Raw genomic sequence first — 24770 nt, 5'->3', positions numbered from 1 at the left:
CACAGATCAGTGCATTTCCTTGGGCCTGGTAGTGACTAATTTCGTCTTCAAGAATGGAGAAAGAATTTTCATTATAATAAGGGGATTCTCACGGGGGGATATATGCTGCACACATGATGATGTCTCTACCTCCAGGCATATGACCATATTGATCATATGAGGTTTGCAATCCACTAATATGAAATAGTTTTAACGCTTTTGTGTTTTGTGTATGTTTTCTTTCTTTTTTTTTAACTGTACAAAAGAAAAACAAACAATGAGTTCCTGAGAGTTTTCTGTTGTGATACCTGACCCCATCAGATGAGAGCAGAGCAGGCTGAGGATCTGCTGGATGTCTCTCAATTCGTTGTGTGTGTGTGCATGGGGGGTTACCTCTGTTATCTTTTATTTATATCGGACCAAACGATCCAACACATTTCCCACAACAAAAAGCTGCTCTTATTACATAAAGTGTAATACATAAAGTGCCTTTAAAGTGCCCCAAAATTCTCTGCTGATTTCACAGATTTTGGTACTAGCAAGTTCAATATAAAACAAATAGCTTATTCTGCTTATTCAGAAATAATAAATAAAGACTTCCAAACAAAATCCTTTACAAATAACTTATTTTAATTAAAATCCTCAGCTGTTTGCTGAGTTCTGTAGGTTTAATACAAAAAGAACTATTAGCTTGTTCAGCTTATTCAATCTGATCTAGTATAAAGGATACTTCATTCAGTTATAATAAATACTTCTAAACAAAGTATTCAATGGGCAGCTCAACCCTGAAGAGTGAACCTCACGCTCAATGACAGTAGCCAGCGAGTTAGCTGCTGCCATGTTGGCTAATAGTCTGTTATGAGTCTGTCCTTAAAACTGTGTGGGGGCGTCTTTTTCTGTTCAAGCCAACTTCCGGGTGCTGCGGTTGTGTTTCTATGATTTCGCTATCATGTAAAATAGTTGATTTTTGAACATTTGGTAAGCCTTATTGATCGTCATGAGTCGCAATGCATTGTGTCTAAGAATCGATGTATTGGCACACCCCTTGTTCCCAGATTGCAGTTGGAGTTATGAGGATGACGATGTCCAGCTTCTCCCTCTCCTGTGCTGGTCTGGGGAGATGAGGGGTGGTGTTGATCTGTGGAATGGGTGGGAAGCTGGATGGAGTGTTGGTTTTTGACCCAGAGGTGGGGCTGGGGGTGGAGGGATGCTGATGAGTTGGGGAATCTTGGTTGCTCTCAGTGGGTCCTTCAGGATTTTGTTTGTGGACTGGATTTGAGTCCTACTGCTCTTTCACGGCCTGCAGAGCTCTGTCTCTCACATGAGGCTTTTCTGACAGGTTTGTGAGTTCTCTCCTGTAGCTCCCTCTCTCCTCCTCTGTTAAAACTGTCACCTTTGCAGCGTTGTTCTCCCTGTCCTGTTGCAGCTCTCTTATCTCAGTCCTCAGGTTGGTCAGCTCTCTCCTGTAGCTGGTTCTGCCCTGCTTCAGCTTGGTCAGCTCAGAGCTGATGATAGAGGTGTCTTGCTGCACTGTGATATCCAGGTTTGTTTGTTGGCTGACCAGCTATCTCAATTGTACAAGTTCTCTCTCCAATTCTGTAAATTTCACCTTAATTTCTTTGATGGTGAGGTACAGCTGGAGGTCCTGGTCCAGTTCTGTGCTGATGGGCCAATTCCCAGCAGTGGGACAGCTGGGAGTGGGGGTGCTGTCCCTTAGAAAGTCACGCTCAAATTGTATGAGGTTCCCTTGCACCATGACAGTCCCATTCATGACAGCTTAAGCCCTGGGGCTCTGCAGCTCTAGTGCTGCTATTCTTGTAACTCCTTAGCAATTGTTGCTGGGGCCAGGTTTGTTTTTAGCGAGCTTGCAGTTTCATCACTACCTAGCTTGATTATGCTTAATATTTAGCAGTTATTGTTGGAGAATGTATAAATCCTTTTTTAGGATGTATTGTCTCTCAGATGCTCTCACTCACTTGAGTCTTTAACTGCTGTCCTCTTCTCAGCTTGATTTTAGTTCACCAGCTGGACAGTGGAGTTAGCTGTCAGTTGGCCATTGGTTAGCATTTCTGTTGAGCCTCTCAGTAGAGGGGTGTTCTTGCTTCCAGGAAAGGCAGTTTTTTCAATAATTATTTCCTCTTCTTTCCTCTTTTAATTTTGTCAGGAAACTTGAAGTTTATCTCATTTTAAGACTGAAAAGAGTACATATCTTCAGGAACTCATGAAGATAGCAGCTTTCTCTCTCAGAATGTCAGAATCTCTCTCTCCCTCTCACGCTTCCTCACTAGTATGGATGCACAAGCATCCACACTATTGTTATCCAAATCTTTACTCTTATTTCACCTTCCGTAAGTTTTTCGCTGGCTAACTTGTTCTGCATACTTTGTGTTATTTAAACCATTCAACTATCAGAACGTTCAGCTCGTTCAGGACATTATTGCTATGACTTTTCTAATTTCTACTCTTTCAACTTTATAAAATATTAAGCTTTTTAAAACCTTTTTTACCATTTAATGAATGGGAAAATTTTGCAAATTCTCTTCAACCCACTCCACTTTCAAATTCTACTGCTTCCACATACTTTCAGCTCGAGACTCCATTTAACTGTTTAACGGGTCACAAGGTCTTCAACTCTTGTGGTATGATTCAGCTCTTTTGTATCTTTTACAATTTTTGAGTTTTGGCAATTTAAGTTTTATGCTCTTTTTTAGTCAAGTCAAGTCAAGTCAATTTTATTTATAGAGCCCATTATCACAAAACATGGTTTGCCTCAGAGGGCTTTACAGTGTACGACATCCCTCTGCCCTTAGACCCTCACATCACCCAAGGAAAAACTCCAGAAAAAGAACCCCTGTAACGGGGAAAAAAAAAAGGAAGAAACCTCAGGAAGAGAGGTAGAGGATGATGAGGGATCCCTCTTCCAGGATGGACAGACGTGCAATAGATAATGAAATACAATAATGGCAAAAAGGAAAGAGAAAGAGAGAGGGGGAGAGAGGTACAGCAATAACATAAACAGATGCATGTCATATTACAATAACGATAGATGTGAAATTATTAATTACACTCTATAATGATGTTGAGGGTGATGATAAGAGTCTCATGCGTATATTGATAGGGAGGTGTCCAAAGGCAAGATCACAGCATCAGCGCAACCAGGACCAGAGCACGATCAGGGCGAGCGGGGGGTACAGTATCAGTACAGCCACAGCACGAGCGCAACCAAAGGCAGGGTCTCAGCATCAGCACGGCTATCACCACGGTCAGATACAGTCATGGTTACAGACAGGATCTGGGAAAACTAGGAAACAAGGGAGCAGGAATGCTCCCGATAGGCAGCGGGAATAGCGTAGTGCAGTTCAACAGACCCAGGCTCCGTAATCGCGAGCCCCAGGTAGTGACAGTACCACATGGCTATCACAGATGTAAGGCTAAGCTAAACTACTGAGGCTAAGCTAAGCTTGCAAACGGCAATGCAGTTAACAGACATGCATGATTTTCCGATGGCGGCGTTGAGAGAAGGAAAAGGAGCTCAGCTTATCATAGGAAGTTCCCCGGCAGGTTAAACCTATGTCAGCCTAACTATGGGCTGGTCCAGGCAACCTGAGCCAGTCCTAATTATAAGCTTTATCAAAGAGGAAGGCCTTAAGTCTACCCTTAAAAGTTGAAACTGTGTCTGCCTCCCTGACTGAAATTGGAAGATGGTTCCGTAGGAGAGGAGCGTGGTAGCTGAAGGCTCTGGTTCCTATCTTACTTTTGGAAACTTTGGGAACCACAAGTAACCCTGCATTTTCAGAGCGCAGTGATCTTGAGGGTTGGTAAGGAGCTATGAGCTGCGACAGATAGGATGGAGCAAGACCATTTAGAGCTTTGTATGTAAGAAGGAGGATTTTAAATTCAGTCCTGGATTTCACAGGGAGCCAGTGCAAAGAAGCTGAAACAGGAGAAATATGATCAATTTTCTTGCTCCCCATCAGAACACGAGCAGCGGCGTTCTGCACCAGGTGGAGAGACCTAAGATTTGTTGGGGCAACCAAATAATAGGGAGTTACAGTAATCCAGCCTAGAGGTGACAAATGCATGTACTAAGTTTTCATTTTTGCTTTGTTACGCAAGTGAAAGAAAGCCGTCCTTTAAGTTTGTTTTATATGGGAGGCAAAAGATAAATCTTGATCAAATAAAACTCTGAGGTTCTGTACAGTTGTGCTAGAGGCCAATGTAATGTCATCTAGAGAAATTACATTGTTGGAAAATGAGCTTCTGAGATGTTTGGGGCCAAGAACAATAACTTCAGTTTTGTCTGAATTCAACATCAAGAAATTACGGCTCATCCAGGCTTTTACATCCTTAAGACATGTTTGAAGTCTAGATAGTTGATCAGTTTCATCTGGTTTCATATATAGATATATTTGCGTATTTTCACCATAACAATGGAAATTTATAGAGTGTTTTCTAATTATGTTGCCTAGAGGAAGCATATAAAGTAAAAAGGATTGGTCCAAGCTCAGAACCCTGTGGTACTCCGAAGCAGACCTTAGTATGTGTGGAGGGTTGATCGTTGATGTGAACAAATTGGGAACAATCTGATAAGTATGACTTAAACCAGGCTAGTGCCATTCCTTTAAGGCCAATTAAGTTATCCAGTCTGTGCAGTAAGATTTGATGGTCAATGGTGTTAAATGCAGCACTGAGATCTAATAGGATTAAAACAGAGACCAGACCTTTGTCAGAAGCGATAAATAAGTCGCTATTAATTTTTGCAAGTGCCGGTTCTCTGTACTATGATGAACTCTGAAGCCTGACTGAAAGTTTTTGAATAAACTATTATCTTGGAGAAAATCACAGAGTTGATGAGCAACCACTCTCTCAAGGATTTTAAAAATACAGGGGAGATTAGATATCGGTCTATAGTTAGCTAAAATCTCAGGATCGAGAGTGGGCTTCTTTAGAAGAGGTTTAATGACAGCTACTTTAAAGGACTGTGGTACATCGCCTGTTAATAAAGACGCATTGATTATATCTAATAACGAGTTGTCTAATAAGGGCAAAACTTTCTTAAGTTGCTTAGTTGGGATGGGGTCTAGCAGGCATGTTGATGACTTAGATACAGAAATCAAAGTGTAGAGTCGATGAAAGTTAATGGGGGAGAAACGGTCCAAATAAATTTCAGGCTTTGCCATATCCAGGCAATCTGTGTCCGGGGTCAGGTCAGGTAAGGGCAAGAGGTGATGGATTTAATCTTGATTAGTTATAATATTATCATTAAAGAAAGTCATAAAGTTGTCACTGCATAGGGCCGAGGGAATACAAGGCGTGAATGTTGGAGGTCAGAGCATTTGACATCACGAACAAGCTTCCGCACTCTAGATATCTCTGTCTCTGCTCTTTCACAAATGCTGCCCACAGTATAAGGTCTTCATACACAATCTGTACATCACAACGGAGGAAAACTTGTGCCAGTCGGAGAAAAGTAGGTTTGAAAGCTGACCCAAAAAATTCCCCATTTACTCCAATACAATCTGAGATGAGAAATTTCTGGAAATTTGCTGCCACAAGCTTATTCTTACACAAGGATTTGGGATATGTAGCAGATATTTTTTCAGGCAAATTTGGTATTTCTGGGTTCATTACGACCTCTTTTCACATTGTAATATTTTGACAATTTGGTGAAAGGTATGGCTGTAAAATGGAGGAGTTTGACAGGGTTGTTTCCATCAAATTCAACTGAGGAGGGGTGCACCTGGGCCATTAACTACCATGGCAACGGGCACTTATACACACACAGAGTGCCATCCTGGTATGTGCGTGACTCTTCCAATACAAAGATGCCTTTTTGTGATGTCATTAATGGTTAACTGACCCTTTATATTGCCATCATGTGGCCCCTCAGGTGGAGGAGGCCCTTAATTGGCCCTTTCTCTCTCTCCTCATCTCTATGTCTGTCTTTCTGTCTCTCTGTCTTTCTTACTCTCTGTATCTGTCTCTCTCTCTGTCTCAGTCTTTCTGCCTGTTTCTGTCTTTCTCTGTCTGTTTCTTTCACTCTCTGTCTCTGTCTTTCTATATGTCTGTCTTTCTATCTTTCTCTTTCTCTTCATCACTTTGTCTGTCTTTCTGTCTCTCTCTGTCTTTCTTACTCTCTCTCTCTCTGTCTTTTTGTCTGTCTCTGTCTTTCTATCTGTCTGTCTTTCTACCTCTCTCTATCTTCATCTCTTTGTCTTTCTTTCTGTGTCTCCCTGTGTTTCTTACTTTCTGTGTCTGTCTCTCTCTCTGTCAATTTATTTGTGTCTTTCTACCTTTCTCTTTCTTCATCTCTTTGTCTGTCTTTCTGTGTCTCTCTGTCTCTCTTACTCACTGTATCTGTCTCTCTTTCTGTCTGTCTTTCTATCCATCTGTCTTTCTCCCTTTCTCCCTCTCTTCATCTCCGTGTCTGTCTTTCTGTGTCTCTCTGTCTGTCTTCCCGTTGCAATATTTTGACTATTTGGTGAAAGGTATGGCTGTAAAATGGAGGAGTTTGATAGGGACATTTCCATCAAATTCAACTGCCTCCTTTGAGCTGACCTGAGATGAGACAGGGGAGAAGAGGGGTGCACGTGGGCCATTAATTACCATAGCAACAGGCACTTACACACACACACAGAGTGCCATCCTGGTGTGTGCGTGACTTTTCCAATACAAAGATACCAGTTAGTGATGCCTGGTCTACTTGTCCAATAGTAATTTATGGTTAACTGACCCTTTATATTACCAGCATTGGCCCTTGTGGTCCCTCAGGTGGAGTGGGCTCTTATTTGGCCTTTGTGGCCAATTAAAGTTGTTAGTTAGTAATTAATGTTTCCACTTGGGGGACCTCCGAAAGGAGGGACCACAAGTAAGCCATTGATTGGCCTTTGTGGCCCCTCAGGTGGACAGGGCCCTTAATTGGCCCTTGTGGCCTCTTAAGTGTCTTTGTCTTTGTCTTTGTCTATTTCTCTGTCTGCCTCTAATACTGCTCCTTGTAGCAGTGATAGAAGTACTGCTACCTCCTCTACTTCCCAAACTAAAACTACTACTTCTATGGCTAACAATAATGCTAGTAATACTATGACTACTACTTCTACGGCTAACACTCATGCTACTAATACTACTAGTACTATTTCTCCTGTACTTTCTGGTTAGCTGCTACCTCTGCATACTTTAAGCTACAGAAACCATTTTATTGTCAAAATATTGTGCTCTTCAAGGACATTTATGCCTCTCATTTTATTTTCTACATTTTATGCCTAAAATATTAAACATTGATTATTTTAATCTTTTCAGTTGACATCAACTTCTAAATTCTTCACTTTTCAGAGTTCAGCTTTCATTTCTGCCAATTTTTCAGATATGTCCGTCAATTTGTAATACATCTCTGCATTTTTAGCAGTAAATTTATGCATTTTCAAACATGCTCTCAAATTGGTTTCAGCTGTTAGCGTCCACATGCATTTTCAGCGGGAAATGCATTTTCTGGTTCTCTCTCTCCCTCTCCCTCCTTCTCGCTCTCCCTCTTCCTTGTAGCAGTAATTAATTAACTAAGTTAGAATTCGGATTTTGCGCTTGTTAAATTAAAAGGGGCACCATTTTCTATTTAGGAGAAGAATAAATATAAGTTATAACCATTTCAAAACATATTATCACTTTAATCAATCTCACAATCTTTACCATTTATCCTGTAGACATGGATCTTGTGTCTCTCACGAAATAATATCCACACACAATAATTTGGTGATAAATGAAATCTTTTTATTTAAGGAAATGGGGAGCAAATAGAGGAAGGAATATGGCATATAAGTGAAGTTGAACAAATTAAAATACAAGAATGTCTGACTGACCAAACTGACATTAAAAAAGCATCAAAGAGATTTAAAAAGAAAAGGCTCCGAAAAAGTTAATGTTAAGCACAGCTCTGCTGAGTAGTTGCGGCTCCTCTTGCAAAATTGAAGAAAATGAAAAGGGTGTGAGCGAGGATACACGAAAAGTGCCACAGTGAAAGGGAAAGTAGAAAGAAGTCCAAAGCTGAGGGCTCACTAACTTAATCTATGAATTTTGGGGTACAAATGGGAGGTGGGGTAGTGAACCTTTGTGCCGAGCAACCGCACATCTGGCATTTAGTTTTAGGGGGCCTAAATTTATTTATTTAGGAGACATTTATTTCTCGTACTTTATGATGAATTACTCCATTTGACCTGTTACGTATAAATTCATATATCTCATCACCACTATAGTCCCCTTACAGTAATTTTAAACACATGCCACGAGGCCCAAAGGCAATTAATAATGTAACACATAACTCTGAAGATCCTTGGTTCAATCTTGCTAAGTGATCACACGTAATATAAAGTTATCCAATGGATTAGAAAGAACTTGTTAATTACTTTGATATAGGATTACCGTTTAACATTATAAAATGAATACAACACAAGATATAACTATAAAGTTGGTTACGAAATTACTGGTAACAAGGCCACTGGATGGCAGTATGTCACCATCACAGAAAGGGAATAAAACTAACTCACTCAAGTTAAATGATAAAGAAATGGGAGTTGGTTCTACTTTCTCATCAAAACACAGAGACAAACTTTTATCTACTAGGAGAAAGATTAGGGAATTAGGTTTACCTTAATTCACATAAAAGGGCATAAGCGTGAAAGAGATCTGTTTGTCTTTCAGTGTGTGTGTGTGTGTGTGTGGGTGGGTGGATTGGGACAGCATGGGAGAGAGACAAAGAGACAGACAGAGAGAAAGAAAGACAGAGTGGGAGAGAGATATATAGAGAGAGAGGGACAGGTAGACAGAGGATTAAGTTTCAGAATGATGATCATTATTAAATGTATTGTCCTTTCCCTAATTCTTTGTAGAAATGAAATGTGTCTCCAGTCCTCTACACTAAACTTCAGTCCTCGTGTCAAAGAAAAGTGATGAACACTTGTTCTTGCATGTCTGAGTGACCCCAGGAGGTCATTTGGATGTCTTAACATCCTGTTGTGAATCCTGTTGTGAACTAGATCAGACCTCCAAAAACACCTATCTCTCATGGCACTTTAAGCTGGAAAGTGTGAAGTGACACTTTTTGTGGCTTAAAAGCAGAACCTGTTTGCAAATGTCTGCAGGGAGTCTCAAAAAAGTTAATTTAGAAGCCTCTGTTAAAAAGCTGTTCTGACCGGCTTTTTGGCATATGCCATTAGTGGGGACACTCTCGTGGTCTACTGCATTCAGTCTAAGCCCCACACAGCTTTTCCCAATGCTGATAAATCACAGAAAAGTCGTGATTCAGCAGAAGGGGCCATGGTGTTGAAAAACCATTGCTGAATGATCCTTAGTCGCATCTCATCCACTTTTCTCTCCTGCCAGTGGACATTAGAAGAAGGCTTGGTAGAGGAACAGCTCTCGGTCCAGTTCGGATTAGTCTTGCAACAACAGCAGTTCTCCTCCCTATCTTTGCCTGGTGCTTTCGGTTTTGTTTCTCCCCTCTGATCTGACTTGCAGTTTGGCACAGGCCACCTGTTGAGATCCTCTCGCAGTCGGCTGCACTCAGTCCAAGCACCAAATAACTTCTCCGCTAACTTGCTGACAAGTGCCACTCTATCATAGAAAAGTTGATCTTTTGTCACCTTGAAGAGGGCAGTTTTACTACAATGTACAATGTAAAGCTCTAAAACCAGACCGAAAGTTCTCAAAGTTGTTATTTTGGCACATAATGATCTGAGAGGTTACCTTCAAAAGATGTTTCCTGACTGGATCCAATCGCTAGAGAACTCCTGATTCACTCCATTAGAAAACAATAGCGCACAATGGATCTTTTCCAACACTTCCAGACCATAGACTATGACCCTTAGGCTCTTACGCCATACCAACAGACAGGCTATTCTTGAGGGCACAAGCAAAACTAAACCTACTCTTCCTGGTGGCACCCGACTGTAATTCTTTGCTGACTACAGCCCGGGACAATGCAGGGTGCAGGGATTAAAGTAGTTCCATGCTGAGCTCCGACATAGGGGGATCAACTTGTTCCTTATTCTTCCTCATTACAAGGACATAAATCTTTTAACTCAGCAAAGGAGGCAAAAAAAGCTCTGAAATCTTTAGTGTTGGAAAGTGTGGAAAAAGATCCTCAACGAGAATTAATAATGCCAATAGGATTAAAGGACTCTTTCCTTACAGGTATGTTTACCAAAAAATTTAGATTATATTATGGTTCAACTTTTATTCATATAGCACAAGTGTTTAGAGCAGCAGCAAAAACATTTGGTGAAAATCATTTTCAGTGTGGGAAAATACCACCCCCATCATCTGTATGTGAAGGAAAATAGTTTTCTAGCTCATTAAGACATTAATGGGGCAAACAGTATCCCTAATTTTCAGCCTGTAAAGCTTCCAGGGGCCTAGGGGGTCAGATTTAAAAGTCCATTCTATTTGAAGTTGGATAGAGAACTCCCCAGAAAGGATAATTTTATGTATCTATGATAAATTAATTTCCCAAAAACATGTGCCTACATCAGGAATAAAAGTCCGAGATAGGGATATATCTGAATTGGGACAAGACTTAAGGTTGGATGCAATTTAGAACAATGTCACCTCAAGAAACTCAGATCACCAGTATATACATTTGCAAGGAGAGTCAAATAGTCAAGTCTAATCAGCATCAGTTTTCTCTGTTTATCTGTTTATGTTGCAATAAAACATAAATGTAACTGGTGTGCAGGTGTAGTGCCTTTAGTTACTACCTCTAACACCACATGACCCAATCACTGTGAGTGACTCAATAGGGTGTTAAACAATAACACTGATAGGGCTTGGGTGGCATCTATTCTTTCATAACTTAATAACCGCTGGATGTTTCACTGTGGTATATGGTACAAAGACTATTACAAAGCAACCTAATTGGTTCATAGTCATGGTAAAATGGACATATACTACAGCTATGATGTTGTTTCCTTTGCTCAGATCCATGTCACTCCGCGACCGAGGGAAAAACATTAGCATGACAAGCTGGCAAGCTAACAGATAGCTAACAACATTCGGAAGCTAACAAACAGAAACCTCTGAGGAGGTCTTACTATGGAGGAGTGGAGGAGTCTCTTTGTATTTTGTTCCCACAGTTGTCCACCTTTGCTGTAGGCTGAAGGGAAGTCTTTCAACTACTTGTCTCACCCCTCGAGCTGTGTCTAGGTATGCAAGTCCTGGCAGTGCACCATCTGCTTTAGCACACTGTAACTCCAAAAGGAGATCGCCAAGTTCTCTAAGCCTAGCATTGTCTTTGTTTGTTAGTTTTGGAAAGTCCTCTATCTTTTTCAGGAGTGCGTCTTCAATGGCCTCTGAGGATCCGTAACACTCCTCAAGGCGTTGCCAGACCATTTTCACACCTGCAGATGGATTGACCGTGTGCACTGCACGAATCCTTTTGGCCTGTTCAGAGGATTTTGGCCCTAATCACTTTGTGAGCAGGTCTACTTCCTCTCTAGCTGACAAATCCAAATCTTTAGTTGCACTAACGAATGAGGCTTTCCATGCCCAATAGTTTTCGGGCTTGTCATCAAAATGCAGCAAACCAGCACTGACTAGTTCTTTGCGAATGAGATATTTAGCAAAATCTTGTGCTCCTTTAAACTCAGCTGAGTTGCTCTTTGGAGGCTGAAAGGTGTGAGCTAGAGGATTTAACATTTGAGTATTTGCAGGACCCTCGGTTACCTTTCGCTCTTCCTTTATGTCTGCAACCATTGGAGGAGGTGCATACTGTGTATCACTTGTTAGCTGATCAAATGATTGATTGGTGTCTTGTACTACTGCAGCATTCCCTCTTGTCGCAGAGAGCGGATGTGACCTGTTTGAGGCTTGTGAAAGGACTAACTTACGTTGTTGAGCAACATATTCACTTGTGCGCTGTACTTTCACATGAGAATCAACTTCAGAAAGGGGCTTAACGCTTCCCTCCCCGCTTTGACTCTGTAACTCTTTATAGGCTGCAGCTTCTGCTTCAGCTGCTGCTATTTCTTTTTGACATTTTAAAACATGAAGGCTCGCATCTAAGTCAGCTTTTTGTTTCATCATGCTAGCCTCTTTTTCAGCAAAGGCTAGTTGAGCTTTGGCCGCTTGCGCCTTGGCATAGGCTTTTGTGGCTGTAGACACCGAAGACGATGTGCGGGATGTCCTGGTGGTCTTGGACCTGGTGTCAGATGATGGTGGTGGTGGCTGTAGCATGGCCGACGGTTGGCGTGCATCATCCGGATGCTCTGTGTCAACGTCTGGTTGTTGCAGTGGGTCTGCTTCATTATGCAGCTCATAATCTTTCAAATACCTTTTCCCTGAGCGAGTACTCATGTCTGCTAAATGCTGGTCTGTGTTGCTTGAATCCGCTGAGAAGACGTCTTCTTACTTTGGACGTCTTTACTTGTCTTTTTACTGTGCTGTCCTCACAATATGTGTCTGTATGCTGCTAGACAGCCAGCGAACCAATGAAGAAAACTCCGCAGACAAGGCTTGCTTTTCTTGCTTTATGAAGCTTTCTTGCAAAAATAAGTGGTAACTGAAACATACAGAAAAAATAAAATAAACTTTCAATACTGCTCATATCGCAGGCTAAACACACATCAGCTAACAGTTAGCTAACACACTTACACCAAATGCAAACGCAAAATAGCGGCAGCATGACGTTAGTAACTTGACAAACAAGTACAACTTTTGAAATAGAAAATGCGTCTATGTAGGTGCTTTGTACACATATATACTTACAAAGACAATAATTTCCCAAGAAACAAGCGTTAAGAGCAACTTTTAGCGTGTTTATGAGGTTTTTCCTGTTCCGTCTCTGCCGTGAGGCCAGCCTGCTTTTTCCGAGAGAAAACAACAAAGATTGTCTATACACGAGAGCACTCACTCAGTGGCCCAGAAACGATACTTTCTAGAGAAGATGTCTCACTCTGTAGACTTTTTAACCTTCGATTTTTTAACAATATTTATTAGAACTTTTAGCTATTTATTTACGGAAAATGAAATAATTTATTACTTTTTTAACTAACTTATGAAACATATGAATTATTAAGGTCTTTGGCCCAAAGACATGACAGACGGTATTAAGAATATTTAGACAGAATTTCTGACTACCATGGCACACAAAGCCTAACAGAGGCTATACCTGGCTCCTGCAATACGTGTTTGTGAAAAGTACATGTATACAGTAATTTTGAATAATGTCCCTAATGCATATGGCACAAAAATTGCATAGAACCTTGTCATATTTGATCTTGAGTTACTGCCGACATGTGACCTATACACTGACCATCTCTCTATCTCTCTCTGTAGAGTTTTAAAGCCCACTCTGATCCAGGCTGCAGTGTTAGCCACATGGTTCGTTCAGGCGGGGGGGTTTGGATGGCCTTCACCCAGGCCTCCTCCATTCACCTGTTTCACACAGAGACACTGGAACCACTACAGGAAGTCAACATCTTCACCCGCACCACCCATCTGACACCAGGCAAGGCCAGACAAGATATCAACAGCCAGAATCAAATGAACATGGAGTGTGTGTAGTGCTGATTTGAATGCTTCATTAAAGTATTCCTGGAATAGTCATTGTCATTTAATGTAAAGTGCCAAGCTTGGCCTTGAGTTATAAACACTATGTGATATCTCAAGTTAATAGGGATAGTTAAGTTGGTTTGCTGACTACAGTGCAACTATGTAGCAGAGCACTTAGTGCTGTTAACTGTAGCCAGAAGTTTTTATTCTGTTGGTAAAAGAGGAGGAATCCTTGATATTACATGGTTTGTAATTACTTCAGTTGAGGGGAGCTGTTCTAGTCAATGTAAATAAGTTAAATTTGCACCCACCAAATGTCATTCTCTACGCGATATAAATAACTAAGACTTGCAAACCATCTCCTGAGCTGCTCCGTGACTGAAATGTCTGGGTCCAGGGAGATGGCAATCCAAGACAGGTATAGGAGGATCCACCACTGAATCTGATCTGAACCACTGTGAAACATGTCAAGTCAAGTCAAGTCAAGTTAAGTCAATTTTATTTATAGAGCCCATTATCACAAAACATGGTTTGCCTCAGAGGGCTTTACAGTGTATGACATCCCTCTGCCCTTAGACCCTCACATCACCCAAGGAAAAAGTCCAGAAAAAGAACCCCTGTAATGGTAAAAAAAAAAGGAAGAAACCTCAGGAAGAGTGGTAGAGGATGATGAGGGATCCCTCTTCTAGGACAGACAGACATGCAATAGATGTCATAAATAAATGAAATACAATCAAGGAAAAAAGGAAAGAGAAAGAGAGAGGAGAGGAGAGGGGGAGAGAGGGGGGGAGAGAGGCACAGCAATAATAGAAACAGATGCATGTCATATTACAATAACGATAGATGTGAAATTATTAATTACACTCCACGATGATGTTGAGGGTGATGATAAGAGTCTCATGCGTATATTGATAGGGAGGTGTCCAAAGGCCAGATCACAGCATCAGCGCAACCAGGACCAGACCACGATCAGGGCGAGCGGGGGGTACAGTATCAGTACAGCCAAACCAGCCAGTACCACATGGCTATCACAGACATAAGACTAAGCTAAACTACTGAGGCTAAGCTAAGCTTGCAAATGGCAATGCAGTAAACAGACATGCATGATTTTCCGGTGGCGGCATTGAGGAAAAGGTTAAACCTATGTCAGCCTAACTATGGGCTGGTCCAGGCAACCTGAGCCAGCCCTAATTATAAGCTTCATCAAAGAGGAAGGTCTTAAGTCTACCCTTAAAAGTTGAGACAGTGTCTGCCTCCCTGACCGAAACTGGAAGATGGTTCCATTGGAGAGGAGCGTGGTAGCTGAAGGCTCTGGTTCCTATCCTACTTTTGGAAACTTTGGGAACCACAAGTAACCCTGCATTTTCAGAGCGCAGTGATCTTGAGGGTTGGTAAGGAACTATGAGCTGCAGCAGATGGTATGGAGCCTGACCATTTAGAGCTTTGTAAGTAAGGAGGAGGATTTTAAATTCAGTCCTGGATTCCACAGGGAGCCAGTGCAAAGAAGCTAAAACAGGAGAAATATGATCAATTTTCTTGCTTCCCGTTAGAACACGAGCAGCGCCGTTCTGCACCAGTTGGAGAGACCTAAGAGATTTGTTGGGTCAACCAAATAATAAGGAGTAACAGTAATCCAGCCTAGAGGTGACAAATGCATGCACTAATTTTTTAGCATCTGTTTGGGACAGGATATGTCTAATTTTTGCAATGTTACGCAAGTGAAAGAAAGCCATCCTTGAAGTTTGTTTTATATGGGAGGCAAAAGATAAATCTTGATCAACTAAAACTCAGAGGTTCCTTACAGCTGTGCTAGAGGCCAAGATAATGCCATCTAGAGAAATTACATTTTTGGAAAAGGAGCTTCTGAGGTGTTTGGGGCCAAGAACAATAACTTCAGTTTTGTCTGAATTCAACATCAGGAAATTACGGCTCATCCAGGCTTTTACATCCTTAAGACATGTTTGAAGTCGAGATAGCTGATCAGTTTCATCTGGTTTCATAGATAGATATAATTGCGTATCGTCAGCATAACAATGGAAATTTATAGTGTTTTCTAATTATGTTGCCTAGAGGAAGCATATATAAAGTAGAAATGACACAGAACCTTGTGGCACTGCGAAGCAGACCTTAGTATGTGTGGAGGGTTGATCATTGATGTGAACAAATTGGGAACGATCTGACTTAAAACAGGCTAGTGCCATTCCTTTAAAGCCAATTAAGTTTTCCAGTCTGTGCAGTAAGATTTGATGGTCAGTGGTGTCAAATGCGGCACTGAGATCTAATAGGATTAAAACAGAGACCAGACGTGTGTCAGAAGCGATAAATAAGTCGTTATTAATTTTTGCCGTCTCCGTACTATGATGAACTCTGAAGCCTGACTGAAAGTCTTCGAATAAACTATTATTTTGGAGAAAATCACAGAGTTGATGAGCAACCACTCTCTCAAGAATTTTAGAAATACAGGGGAGATTAGATCTCGGTCTATAATTAGCTAAAATTTTAGGATCGAGAGTGTGCTTCTTTCGCAGAGGTTTAATGACAGCTACTTTAAAGGACTGTGGTACATAGCCTGTTAATAAAGATGCATTGATTATATCTAATAAAGAGTTGTCTCATAAGGGCAAAACTTTCCTAAGTAGCTTAGTTGAGATGGGGTCTTGCAGGCATGTTGATGACTTAGATGCAGAAATCAAAGTGTAGAGTTGATGAAGGTCAATGTGGGAGAAATGGTCCGAATAAATTTCAGGCCTTGCTGCCATATCCAGGTTACCTGCATCCGGGGTCAGGTCAGGTAAGGGCAAGAGGTGATGGATTTAATCTTAAATAGTTATAATTTTATCATTAAAGAAAGTCATAAAGTTGTCACTGCATAGGGCATCTAGAATAGTAACTCTTGCTGAGAGGCTTGTAGTCGAGTAATAAAAAATTGAAAGCTATGAAATAATGGTCTGACAGAGCAGGAATCTCAGGGAAAGACTAATTAATCTTTAATATCGATGCCGTATGCAAGGACTTGATTGAGGGTGTGATTGTAGTTGTGGGTGGGTTTATGTACACACTGACTGAAGCCAACTGAATCGTGGAGAAAGCAGAACTAAGGCTATCACTATTAATATCCATGTGAATGTTAAAATCCCCTACGATAATAATTTTGTCTGATTTAAGCACTAAACTTGATATAAGCTCAGAGAATTCAGATTATGGGCCGGGGGCGCGGTACACTATAACAAATAGAATTGGCTGAAGTGTTTTCCAAGATGGGTGAGAAAGACTAAGAAAAAGGCTTTCAAATGAACTATAGTTTAGCTTAGCGTTAGTGTGAATTGCTAAGCTTGAATCAAAAATAGCAGCGACTCCCCCTCCTCGGCCAGTGTCCCACGCAACGTGACTATTTATATGACCTGGAGGAGTGGATTCATTCAGGCTAATATACTCATCAGGACAAAGCCAGGTCTCATTGAGGCATAATAAATCAATCTGGTTATCCAACATTAAATCAGTGACTAAATGAGCCTTGGTTGATAGGGATCTAATGCTCAAGAGTCCACATGTGATTCTTCTGTTATGATGCTGTTTGACAGGAGATGAGTTAATTTTTATGAGATTTTCTTGTACAACTCCCCTTTTGTTTATTTTAGTTTTAAACAAATGATGTGGTCGGGGGACAGACACCGTTTTTATAACATTTACATTATGGGTGTGTGACTGTGCTAGAGGAAGCTCAGAGAAGCGTGTAAGACTGCGACTCTGAAACCTGCTCCCAACTCTGGGATGTCATGGCTTTGGGCCTCTAATAAACTCGACCAGATTCCTAGAGAGGAGAGCGGCTCCATCCAAAGTGGGATGGATGCTGTCCCTCTGGATAAGACCAGGTTTCCCCCAAAAGCAGTGCCAATTATTAACGAAGCCCACATCATTTGCTGGACACCACCACAACAACCAGCGGTTGAGTGATGACATGCAGCTAAACATGTCATCACTGGTCACATTGGGAGGGGTCAAGAGAAGATTACGGTATTACGGTGTCCGACATCATCTTTGCATATTCACACACCGACACTATGTTAATTTTAGTGACCTCCGATTGCCGTAACCGGGTGTCATTGCCGCCGCCGAGAATAACAATCTTACTGTATTTACGTTTAGCCTTAGCCAGCTTCAAATTTGACTCGACGTCGCCCGCTCTGGCCCCAGGGATACATTTGACGATGGCCGCCGGTGTCACTAACTTCACGTTTCGCAAAATAGAGCTACCAATGACCAGGGTTGTGTCCTCAGCCGGTGTGTCGCTGAGCGGGAGGTGGGAGGTGTACCGTGGGCCTCGGCTTACTATACTTCGCTCGGACAGTCACCTAGCCTCCCAGCTGCACGGGGGTTCCCGGGAGACAGCCAACAGAGGCTATGCTATGTCGGTCCACACAGGCTTCAGGGGGCTTGCTAACTATCGCAGCTAAAGAGACATTTTCCATGGTACAGAGCCGTGCTTCCAGATCTCTAAGCCTCACCTCCAGCTCAGCAAATACTACACTTGTTACAGGTACCACTATCACTAAAGCAGGCACAGGAGTAACTAAACATCTGACACACTGAGCAGGAGAGAGCAGCAGAAGAGGGAAAAGGGCAGGGAGAAGCCATCGCTAATCAGAGCTAATGCTAAAGTAGCTAACGGGCTAACAGTGAGTGAGCGGCTGTGTGATTAAACAGGAAAAACTGCTGAAAGGAGAAGACAGCTGTGTGATTAAGTAAAACTTCTGTGAGTTTTCAGTCACAGACAAATAAAAAGCAGTCGAAGTAAGGAGCAAGTTAGAAGATTAGCTGGGAATCACTCGTAAGAGCAGCACAGAGACGCTACCAGAGGCACAGACAAAGATGCACGAAGTGAGTCACCATGCTTACCCGCATTACGTCAGATGCTTTTGACATGGACTGTATCACTGGTGTTGCAGCAGTCCTGGTAATAGTTGAATGTCTGTTTGCAGGTCATGTTTGTGTCTCCAGCTTGCTGATCTGCCAGGGCCTTCTGTGGGTAGGGACCAACCAAGGCATCATCCTCAGTTTCCCTGTGCCCACTCTGGAGGGCATCCCCAAGATTACAGGTCAGTGCGGAGCACAGCAGCTCTACTACTGGACTCCTCAGTGCAGCATGGAAACACATACACACAGCATGTGCTCAATACTTTATATAACATGTCTGCAGCAAGAAACACATGATATGATATGCTTGTGCTGACTCAGGCCCTAAGCTGCTGACTAAGTCACTAAGACACCACCTACCAGGGAACTGAAGAAAGATTTTAAAAATGAAATATTTTCTAAATGTATTTTTAAAGGGCTTGTCTTGTGTGAGCATAGGGGTCATTTATTAACAAATATTAGTAATGGCCAGGTAGAGTCTGAGGTCGAGTTGACAAATTGCTGAAAGCTGAAGCAAAGGCTCAGGAGAAAAGGTGCATCTCAGTTCTCGTAATTGTTATTTCCTTGCTCCTCGATCCTTGCTTGGACTGGTGCCATCTTGAAGGACATCTCAGAGCTCTCATTTTTCGCTCAAGGACCGAAGATAGGGGATTTCTGAGGAGCGATGATGAGGACAGACGAGAACAGCCTTCTAGGTAGTCTTTTATCAGCCGTCATGCCTGTCACTTATTGATTGGAGAGTTTTAAACCACAGTGAAGACAGATTAAAGATTAAACTAAAGTGTATCACTTCTTTTTTCATTTCGTTTCGTTTTACATTTAATTTGTCTCCTGATCCACCATCTAAAAATCAGACACAGTCCTGTATAAATACAGAGCGCAGGTTGTTGTTCATGTGCGGATGTTTTTTAAACAGAGCAAACTCTGCCGCTCCGCCACTGAACTTTATCTGTATTCTTAAGCTACCTGCACTGTGTACATGTGACATAAATTACATCAAAAGTCTTTCTAGCTGACTGACAGCTGATCCAGCTGTGATCAGCTGCAGCGTCGGCGCTACGGGTGCATGCGTTACGCACTATGCATATGGCACCAGTACCAGAGAGTGCACCAAAACAGCTCAATCTGATTATCATCAGCCATAATCATAAGTGTTACTCTCCATGAAGGCCCTCTCAGAACAGTGCCAGTTCGGTAAATACAGCAGCTCCAGCAAACGCTCGATTTTAGGTTTCTAACAGTTAGTAATGCAGTCTGTTGCCACTGCTGAGTGAAGTTTTTTTTTGAAACCTCAGCACAATAAAACACACCTGTGTTCATCCATGGGAAAGAAACAAAAGTGGTCTTACTATCATCAATATAGAACTCTATCAGAAGCTGTCATATAATCATATAATGTCCTCATTAATTACATGGCAGTAGGTAATGCATGCATGTTCCTCTGTAGAGCAGTTGGTGAAAAATGCCTGTTCCATAGTTCTTCTGTAGTTGAACATACAGTGCAGAATTTGTGAAGTTTTGTGACCTTCCGTTTGTTAAGTGTGAGCATCACAACAAAGCAAATGTGCATAGGTCACTCAAACAAGCACTAGCAGCCCTGATCAGCTACTGCTGTCATCAGAAATAGGCGTCACTTCACATGATACTTTTGAGGAAACATTGTCTGTCTGTTAAAACATATTTTGTTGTTTCCTCCCTCCTCTTGTGGTTTCCTTGCATCTCTCCATGTATCACTGGGGGGACACACTAAGACGCAAGGAAAAAAGAAAACAGCTGAAGGAAACATTAATGAGACTTGAGACGTAGCCTGTGACAGTACTTGGGTTCCATCTTGAAAAGATCAGAAATTGACATTTGTCCTTGAATAACAACTAAAAACATTGACCCTCAATCAGCCAATTATAAATTTATAGGAAATTCATTAGTGTGTTGACACTGAATACGTTTATTTGATTTTTTTTTAAAAAAGGGCAACACTTTGACTCTTTCCTATGTATTTGAACTGAGATAAATTCACTTTTTTTTCTAAATACTCAGTGTCCTAGTACTCTCAATTAGGACTTTTTTTAAACTTAATTTTCATATCAGTACTAAATTGAAGGTAGGGTTCTGCACTCTCTCACATATTTAGTTTCTCCTCATTTCATGTTATTTAGATCCACTTTATCATTAACATTAAGACCAGCGGTGTTATTTGTACTTGTGCTTGTGAGCCAAAATTTTCCAAAGGCATCTTTTATTTGCAAACGATGAAAGTGAACTCAAATCCCAAATCAATTAAACAGTGCTGATATACTGTATGCACACTATATATTGTAACGACCCTATAGTAGATTTGTTGAAGAGTGTGTTCAGTGTTATGCTGTTCAAGTAATGGTAATGCATTAGTTCTGAGATTTCCATTGGCAGTGTTGCTAGGAGACTGTTGTCTGTTGACTGTTGATGTGTTTTGCTGTGGTCTGTAGTATTGCCAGAGTTTAAGCTTGGAGATGTGTTCTTGTGTTGTTGTATCGGGTGGTGATGGCCAGTGTCCCTGCTTTTCAGGTCTGTTAATAAATGCACAGATTGCAAGTCAACTCTTCTCCTGTTTTTCACCACCGTCCCAGCCGGGACGTTACATTTGGTGTCAGAAGTTAAGTTTGTCGCTTGTTGTGTTTTGTTAGCCAGTGTTAGCTACAGTTAGGCTGGTTAGCCATGGCTGCATCAACCTGTGGATATGGCAACATGGGCCCCACTCTTGATCTGATATCAATATAGAGCTGTAGCATTCCACCCGCTATCCGTAGCTAGGGTGCAAAAACGGATAGCTTAATCACTAACACTAATCCATACCTTGCTTGATGTTGCTCAGCTTCCGTGCCTTTTCTCGGTCTGAGGAGAATGGATCAAATGCCCTCCTCAGAGCGCTGTCCCAGTTGGCTGGGTTCATGCTGGCCAATTCGTACTGACAAGACCGAATTAGGGGTAGAACCCAAATGCGTGACTCACAAGAAAAAAGTATCAAACAATCACACTGGCAGGAAAACACACAAAGGGAGGAAACAATTCACCTGAAACAGGAGAGTTAGAATTTCAAAATAAAACAGGAAGACATGAGAGAACATAGACACGAGAAAAAAAAATCAACATAATTTCCTGGACATGACATCATGTGTATATATATATACATACATATATATATATATATATATATATATATATATATAAACAAAAAAAAAAAGCCAGATTGGATATTGATACAGCCATGTTAGCCTATTACAATAAGAAAAAGGAAAAGAAATGGGAAAGAGTAACAGAACTTTGATGCAACATGGACATCAGTTAACTGATGGGAAAAGATATGTCTATTTATTGGGCCCCAGGTGCTCGCAAATTTGTCCTGCAGACAAATTCTCTATATGTGTATGCCCAAGACTAATTCCCTTAGCCATCTATAGAAACCAGAAGTGCCGGTAGCCTTCCAATCATTCAGAATTATCCATCCATCCATCCATTGTTGTCTGCTTATCTGAGGCCGGGTTGCAGGGGCAACAGGCTACGCAGAGCACTCCAGATATCCCTCTCCCCAGCAATGCTCTGACAGCCCAACAATGTCCAGCGACAGGGGTATGGATGAGGGTTCCCTTGAGTCTTAATTTCTTAAAAAGTGCAGAATATATAAAGCTACTCTGTCAAATCATTTGAGGACAACTTTTCACATTCTACCCAGGGCAAAAGAATCCTTAGAAACCCAAAACATTGTTAACTGAGCTGCCCAGTAATACCACTGCAAATCTGGCAGTTGTAACCCTCCTCTATCATAGGGCAAATACAAAAGAGAGATTTTGAGTCTTGGCCTCCTGTCATTCCAAATAAAATCTGAAAGAAGCTTTCTAGCCTTGGAAAAAAATGAAGGCTGGGGAGGTAATGGAATTGATTGGAAAACATAAATAAATAGGTAATATTGTCATCTTTACAATATTTATTCTTCCCACAGTAGATAAAGTCAACGTTGTCCATCTTGCGACATCCTCCGACACTTGCAACTAACATGGGCTCATAGTTGGGGTTATCTTGATACCCAAGTACTGAAATCCTTCCGTAGTGTTCATGAATGGGTGGAATATTTTTGGTTTCCTTCTTTCATTTTTCTTTAGGAACATAAAGGAAGATTTACCTTTGTTTACTCTAAAACCAGAGAAGCCACCAAAATCATTAATCAGCTCTAAAATGGAGGGAATTGCAAGCAAGATGTGATAAAAACATAATGGTAACATTGCCGTGTAGTATTCAGGTCTCTTGATCTAATACCATAAATTGAAAGGTGTGATCTAATAGCTATTGCTAATGGTTCCATGGCTAACACAAACAGCAAAGGTGAAACTGGTGAACCCTGCTTGAAAGGTTGCAAGATAAGGTTATTGGTTGATTTTGACACAGTTGACCATCAAATCTTATTGCACAGACTGGATCAATCCTCCGTGTATACTAAGGTGTGCTTCAGAGTGCGGAGTAACACTTAATTGGCCTCAAAGGGATGGCACTAAGCTGGTTTTAATCTTACATGTCAGATTGTTCCCAGTTTGTTCACATCAGTGATCAATCCTCCATGCATACCAAGGTCTGCTTCGGAATGCCATAAGGCTCTATGCTTGGACCAGTCCTTTTTACTTTATATATGCTTCCCCTAGGCAACATAATTAGAAAATGCTCAATATGCAACTATATCTATCTATGAAACCAGTTGAAACTTATCAGTTACCTAAACATGTCTTAAGGACATACAAGCCTGGATGAACCATAATTTCTTGATGTTGAATTCGGACAAAACTGAATTTACTGTCCTTGGCCCCAAACACCTCAGAAACTCCTTTTCTAAGCATGTAATTTCTCTAAGATGGCATTACCTTGGCCTCTAGCACAATGGTAAGGAACCTCAGAGTTTTATTTGATCAAGATTTATCTTTTGCCTCCCATTTAAAACAAACTTCTAGGACTGCTTTCTTTCACTTGCGTAACAACAACATATCCTGTCCCAAACAGATGCTGAAAAATTAGTCGTGCATTTGTCACTTCTATGCTGGATTACTGTAACTCCCTATTATTCAGTTGTCCCAACAAATCTCTTAGGTCTCTCCAACTGGTGCAGAGTGCTGCTGCATGTGTTCTAATGGGAACTGAGAAAAGGGACCGTATTTCTCATGTTTTAGCTTCTTTGCACTGGCTCCCAGTAAAATCCAGGGTTGAATTTAAAATCCTCCTCCTTACATACAAAGCTCTGAATGGTCAGGCTGCATCCTATCTGTTGCAGCTCATAGTTCCTTGTCGACCCTCAAGATCACTGCGCTCTGAAAATACAGAGTTACTTGTGGTTCCCAAAGTCTCTAAAAGTAGGATGGGTGCCAGAGCCTTCAGCTACCATGCTACTCTTTTATGGTTTCCAGTTTCAGTCAGGGAGGCAGACACCATTTCCACGTTTAAGGGTAGACTTAAGACCTTCCTCTTTGATAAAGCTATAATTAGGGCTGGCTCAGGTTGCCTGGACCAGTCCCTAGTTAGGCTGACATAGGTTAAATCTGCCGGGGGACTTTCTATGATACACTGAGCTCCTTCTTCCTACTCTTGCTTCCTCCATCTGAAAGCGCTCATGTCTGTTTACTGCATGACACTAACTCTGTTAGTGTCATGCAGTAAACAGACTCCTCTCTGGAGCATTCCTTCTCCCTTGTTTCCTAATTTTCCTGGATCCTGGTGGCAGTCTTGGCTGCGCCTGATCATGGTGATAGCTGTGCTGTCGCTGTGACCCTGCCTTTGGTCGTGCTTGTGCTGTGGCTGCACTGATACCGTACCCTCAGCTTGCCCTGATCGTGGTCTTGGTTTTGCCATTGCTGTGGCCCTGCCTGAAGTTACGCCTGTGTTGTGGGTCCTGGTTGTGCCGATGTTGTGATCGTGCTTGATGCAACCTTCTACTGCCATTATTATGATCCAAGCCTCAACTATCAAGGGACTATGCAAGGGACTTTTATCAACACTCACAATATTATCATTGAGTGCATTTAGTAATTATCATGGAGTGCATTTAGCAATTTTACACCTATCATTATTGTAATATGACATGCGTTTGTTTCCATTTTTACTGTGCATCTCTCTCCCTCTCTCCCCTCTCTTCCCCTCTCTTCCCCTCTCTCTTTCTCTTTTCTTTTTGTCATAATTTTAATTAAATTGTTCTTAACGACATCAATTGCGTGCCTGTCCGTCCTGGAAGGGGGATCCCTCATCATCCTCTGCCGCTCTTCCTGAGGTTTCTTCCTTTTTCCACCCCCGTTACAGGGGTTCTTTTTTGGGAGTTTTTCCTTGGGTGATGT

General features: G+C 41.6%; 1 protein-coding gene across 1 annotated transcript in view; it reads left to right on the top strand.

Annotated features, from left to right (window-relative positions):
* LOC121947536 (rho guanine nucleotide exchange factor 10-like protein) overlaps window positions 1-24770 on the top strand; it is a 131046-nt gene that overhangs the window by 90825 nt on the left and 15451 nt on the right. The window contains exons 24-25 of the mRNA XM_088081500.1: window positions 13297-13468; window positions 18492-18608. Of these exons, the coding sequence (XP_087937626.1) occupies window positions 13297-13468; window positions 18492-18608 (289 nt within the window). The remainder of the gene's footprint in view (window positions 1-13296; window positions 13469-18491; window positions 18609-24770) is intronic.

This window comes from Plectropomus leopardus, chromosome 9, assembly GCF_026936395.1.
Source record: "Plectropomus leopardus strain MGB_pleo_1.0 chromosome 9, ASM2693639v1, whole genome shotgun sequence".
Classification (NCBI taxonomy): Eukaryota; Metazoa; Chordata; class Actinopteri; order Perciformes; family Serranidae; genus Plectropomus; species Plectropomus leopardus.
This window is presented reverse-complemented; position numbering and strand designations above follow the sequence as displayed.